The sequence below is a fragment of the Hippocampus comes genome, unplaced genomic scaffold (assembly GCF_001891065.2).
Source record: "Hippocampus comes isolate QL1 unplaced genomic scaffold, H_comes_QL1_v1.1 scaffold307, whole genome shotgun sequence".
Classification (NCBI taxonomy): Eukaryota; Metazoa; Chordata; class Actinopteri; order Syngnathiformes; family Syngnathidae; genus Hippocampus; species Hippocampus comes.
This window is the reverse complement of record NW_017805337.1, coordinates 422,272-427,844: the sequence shown is the minus strand read 5'-3', so window position 1 is coordinate 427,844 and position 5,573 is coordinate 422,272. Positions and strand designations below refer to the sequence as shown.

The 5,573-nt window shown below is 48.3% G+C and overlaps 2 protein-coding genes across 2 annotated transcripts in view; both read left to right on the top strand.

The window, feature by feature from the left end:
- med8 (mediator complex subunit 8) overlaps positions 1 to 1,325 on the top strand; it is a 4,247-nt gene extending 2,922 nt beyond the window's left edge. The window contains 2 exon segments of the mRNA XM_019871780.1: positions 683 to 829; positions 936 to 1,325. Coding sequence (XP_019727339.1) covers positions 683 to 829; positions 936 to 1,003 — 215 coding nt within the window. The 3' untranslated portion in view covers positions 1,004 to 1,325.
- Positions 1,326 to 5,195: 3,870 nt separating this feature from the next.
- glulb (glutamate-ammonia ligase (glutamine synthase) b) overlaps positions 5,196 to 5,573 on the top strand; it is a 6,144-nt gene continuing 5,766 nt past the window's right edge. Inside the window, exon 1 of the mRNA XM_019871777.1 lies at positions 5,196 to 5,542. The gene's annotated coding sequence lies outside the window, so the exon portion shown is untranslated. The remainder of the gene's footprint in view (positions 5,543 to 5,573) is intronic.

Genomic DNA, 5,573 nt, shown 5'->3' with positions numbered 1-5,573 from the left:
CCCAAAGCACGGAGTCTCCTCCTTGATGAATGTCGTAGCCAAAAAATGCTGAAAAAGAGTCCACATCAGGTCCACACGACGTAACAACAGACACAAAGTGACAAAACAAACAGAAAAACAACTAAAAAAGCAAGGCTCATGAGAGCACTTGCCGACGGCTGCCTACTCGGGCGCCATCTTGGACTAATGTGGGAATGTGGGAGGAAACCGGAGAGAACCCACACAGGCGCAGGGAGAACATGCAAACTCCACACAGGGAGGCCAGAGCCAGAATTGAAGCCCGCACCTCTGCGCTGTGAGGTCGACGCGCTAACCGCTGGACCACCGGGCCGCCCTCCGACGAGTTCCATTTGGCTGATTTGTTGATTGAGCAGCTCTGGAGGTCGTGGCACTTGGCTGTGCTCAGTGAAAATCAACTGGAGAAAAAAAAACGTTGCCATAACAGCCGCAGTCAAATTGGGATCAAAAAAGGGGGCAACGTAGTTTTCCACACGGGCTCAGGTAGCTTTGAAAAGTCACCCCTCGTCCCCCAAGAAGTCAAATTGTATCTTCCCTGGTCAAGGACGACGCCTCGAACTGATGTCCGAAAACGTTTGATTCGTGGAACATATTTCAAACAACAATCAACATTACAATCATCTCTTTGACAAGGCATGAAGTAAATAAGCAAAAAACAAATACATACCGTGTGCACCTTGTTAAACCAAAAGTGCGGGCCCGCCGGGAGCCCTGATGCCCGGCGGGCCCCCCACCTTGCAGCAGGTCACCATGGGGGCCGCCGGCCAGCAGGGGCCCCTGGGAGGACCCCCCCAGCAGCAAGGACAGCCAGGTAGGACCTCACTTCCTGTTGCCATCAGACAAGGCCGAGGCTTTGCGGGAACATTTCAAGCCGTGATTCGGGTTTGAAGGTGTTTTCATTTTTCTTTTTCTTTCAGGCAAGATGCCAGGCATCAAAACCAACATCAAGTCAGCGTCGGCCTCCATGCATCCTTACAACAGATGAGACCCCACCCGCCCCGTCCGTCACCGACGCCTTGGCCCGAGCTCCATTAAATGAGGGGGAAAAGAAGTCGCCTTGGTGTTGTTGTTCAACAGCCTCCCTATGATGTCACACAATTCGCGCATCACCTGACTCCGCCCAGAAATGTTGCGACAGACAATGCGTGTCCTGGGTCCTGATGATGATGAATGAATTGGGCGTTCGGCTTGGTAAATAGGCTGAGGCTATCGAAGAGCAGGAAGCTTTCAAGCCAGGCTTCGGGTGTGGAATTCAGGGTTCCAATGATTTTTGTACAACTTTTTACACCCCAAAATATGACTTTGTCATAGAAAACCTTTTTCCTCCTCATTTTTCAGATTTTCACAAAATCACAACTTTTTACGCCGACCATTTTTGATTTCGCTCAACGTCCGTCCATCCATCCATTTTCTGAGTTGCTTTATCCTAACAAGGGTCGCGGGGGGTGCTGGAGCCTGTCCCAGCTGTCTTCGGGCAGTCAGCGGGGGACACCCTGAACCGGTTGCCAGCCCATCGCAGGGCACACAGAGGCCAACAACCATCCGCGCTCACACCTGACGCTCCTTTCTTCTCATCGTCGGCTCCTCAAGCCTTGCATCCATCCAGCCGCAGACCGTTCAACAGCACCGATCTCTCCGCTGAACAAAGCGGGGCTGTGAAAATGCTGCCCATTACAGGCGCAAGACACAAGCGCCCCGGAGCTGTCCAACAACGACAGTCAAATGGCACCGACATTCCTCCCTATCAAAATCAGTGCTGGCATACCCATGCTGCCGAGAAGGCGCAACCACCAAGCACCGAGTCTCCTCCTTCATGAATGTCGTAGCCAAAAAATGCTGAAAAAGAGTCCACATCAGGTCCACACGACGTAACAACAGACACAAAGTGACAAAACAAACAGAAAAACAACTAAAAAAGCAAGGCTCATGAGAGCACTTGCCGACGGCTGCCTACTCGGGCGCCATCTTGGACTAATGTGGGAATGTGGGAGGAAACCGGAGAGAACCCACACAGGCGCAGGGAGAACATGCAAACTCCACACAGGGAGGCCAGAGCCAGAATTGAAGCCCGCACCTCTGCGCTGTGAGGTCGACGCGCTAACCGCTGGACCACCGGGCCGCCCTCCGACGAGTTCCATTTGGCTGATTTGTTGATTGAGCAGCTCTGGAGGTCGTGGCACTTGGCTGTGCTCAGTGAAAATCAACTGGAGAAAAAAAAACGTTGCCATAACAGCCGCAGTCAAATTGGGATCAAAAAAGGGGGCAACGTAGTTTTCCACACAGGCTCAGGTAGCTTTGAAAAGTCACCCCTCGTCCCCCAAGAAGTCAAATTGTATCTTCCCTGGTCAAGGACGACGCCTCGAACTGATGTCCGAAAACGTTTGATTCGTGGAACATATTTCAAACAACAATCAACATTACAATCATCTCTTTGACAAGGCATGAAGTAAATAAGCAAAAAACAAATACATACCGTGTGCACCTTGTTAAACCAAAAGTAGATCATCTAAAATAAAGTCGACCAGACGGTATCGTTTCGTCTCTCTCCCGAACTCCCTCGCCATCCACCACACGTGACCCTGAACCGGAAACGATCGTTGAGAAAACATCCCAAATAACATCTTGAAGAGATTTAAAGAAAAACATAAATATGAAGGTTCACATGAAAACACGCCTTCACAAACATCAAGCTCAAATAAATAATATTTTAGTTGTCATGGCAACCAATCCACTCGATACTGGCGCCAGCGACATAAATCACCATTGCAAAACGGCATTTGTGTTGACCCAGGTTTTCTTTGTCCGTTCTTGACATTTGTTTGATGATCCTAAAACATCGAAGTGGGGAAGCCCCCAGAAGATCGAAAATAATTTTTAGAAGGGGGGCTACTACTTTTTCGCGAGTCCACGCAGTCCCATGAATGGTCCTTTCGACATTAAAGTAAAATTCCGCATGTTTTGCAAAACAGAAACGGGGGATTTCAAAAAGAAATTCAAGTAGTGAAATCCTGAAACGGCAAATGTAAAAAAAAAAAAAATCAAAATCAAACAAAAGAGTCAAAGTTCGAGCAACGCCCCCCCCCCCAAAAAAAAAGATGCGGTTTCAAAAAAGCTAAAAGTGGAACAACGGCGCCACCTTGTGGCACTTGACGTCAATTACGGAGTAGCGCCTCACGCCGATGCCAAACGCGAACAGTGTCCCACGTTCTCGCAGATGAAAGAGGAGAGGATCAAAGTGACCTTTTACCAGTGGATTAGAGACATCATGCTGAAAATGTGCACGTCTGCTACAAGCTAAGTTTTGAAAGCAAACACGAAGCTGTAGCGTCCATTGACAAAAAGAGATTAGTTCACTTCTCCTGTCCCACGTAATCCGCTTCAACTCCAAGCTGTGACTCCCGGTTCAGTCTTTGGAAGAAACAACAATTTTAAAAAAGCACATGTATATTTTTCATTGATATTATGAGAGTAAGTGAGAAACAAGTATAGCAACTATACTATTAAACGTTAAGAGGTTTACTTTAATTCTGTTTCCCAACCTTTATTGAGCCAAGTTATATTTTTCATGAGAAAAATCTCACACACCATCCAAAAAATATCACAAAAAAGTGAATAGGTCAATTATGTACAGTGGTTCTAACATTTTACAAATAATTAGCTCCCCAGTTCCATGATTAACAGTAAAACATTGTAGTTAAGTAGGACTGTTAGTCAAAAGATGTTTTCATTCCTCAAAAAAAAAATTACTATTATTTTCAGCCACTTTTATATTTGAACACTAACACTGCTTATCCTCACAAGGGTCGCGGGGGGTGCTGGAGCCTATCCCAGCTGTCTTTGGGCAGTAGGCAGGGGACACCCTGAACTGGTTGGCAACCAATCGCAGAGCACACAGAGACGAACAACCATCCGCGCTCACATTCACACCTCGCGACGATTTGGAGTGTTCCATTAACCTGCCACGTATGTTTTTGTGGGAGGAAACTGGAGTGCCCGGAGAAAACCCACACAGGCATGGGGAGAACATGCAAACTCCACACAGGGAGGCCAGAGCCAGAATTGAAGCCCGCACCTCTGCGCTGTGAGGTCGACGCGCTAACCGCTGGACCACCGGGCCGCCCTCCGACGAGTTCCATTTGGCTGATTTGTTGATTGAGCAGCTCTGGAGGTCGTGGCACTTGGCTGTGCTCAGTGAAAATCAACTGGAGAAAAAAAAACGTTGCCATAACAGCCGCAGTCAAATTGGGATCAAAAAAGGGGGCAACGTAGTTTTCCACACAGGCTCAGGTAGCTTTGAAAAGTCACCCCTCGTCCCCCAAGAAGTCAAATTGTATCTTCCCTGGTCAAGGACGACGCCTCGAACTGATGTCCGAAAACGTTTGATTCGTGGAACATATTTCAAACAACAATCAACATTACAATCATCTCTTTGACAAGGCATGAAGTAAATAAGCAAAAAACAAATACATACCGTGTGCACCTTGTTAAACCAAAAGTAGATCATCTAAAATAAAGTCGACCAGACGGTATCGTTTCGTCTCTCTCCCGAACTCCCTCGCCATCCACCACACGTGACCCTGAACCGGAAACGATCGTTGAGAAAACATCCCAAATAACATCTTGAAGAGATTTAAAGAAAAACATAAATATGAAGGTTCACATGAAAACACGCCTTCACAAACATCAAGCTCAAATAAATAATATTTTAGTTGTCATGGCAACCAATCCACTCGATACTGGCGCCAGCGACATAAATCACCATTGCAAAACGGCATTTGTGTTGACCCAGGTTTTCTTTGTCCGTTCTTGACATTTGTTTGATGATCCTAAAACATCGAAGTGGGGAAGCCCCCAGAAGATCGAAAATAATTTTTAGAAGGGGGGCTACTACTTTTTCGCGAGTCCACGCAGTCCCATGAATGGTCCTTTCGACATTAAAGTAAAATTCCGCATGTTTTGCAAAACAGAAACGGGGGATTTCAAAAAGAAATTCAAGGAGTGAAATCCTGAAACGGCAAATGTAAAAAAAAAAAAAATCAAAATCAAACAAAAGAGTCAAAGTTCGAGCAACGCCCCCCCCCAAAAAAAAGATGCGGTTTCAAAAAAGCTAAAAGTGGAACAACGGCGCCACCTTGTGGCACTTGACGTCAATTACGGAGTAGCGCCTCACGCCGATGCCAAACGCGAACAGTGTCCCACGTTCTCGGCGTCAACGTGTGACGTCGGGGTCAGGACGTCACAAGCGCGCGCACGCACCGGTCGCGGGCCGGACCGAACTAAAGCGGGCGGTGACGTCACCACGGCCCGACGCACTGGTCCACAGGCCGGCGTGCGTGACGCCGCCGTCGCGTTCTCTCGGCGGCACCGCAATTTGAATGCGCGAGGGGAATGAGTTGGGCCACTGTCCTGCCGGTCGTTCGTCGAAAACCAAAAGTTCCGAGGCGAGTTGGCCAATTCAGAGCAAGCTTGCGCGTGCACGACCCTTGCTTGCGTCGCGCGGGGGACCTTGCCAGCCGCTTCATGGGTGAGCGGACAACCGGCCAGCGGGCGGCCCG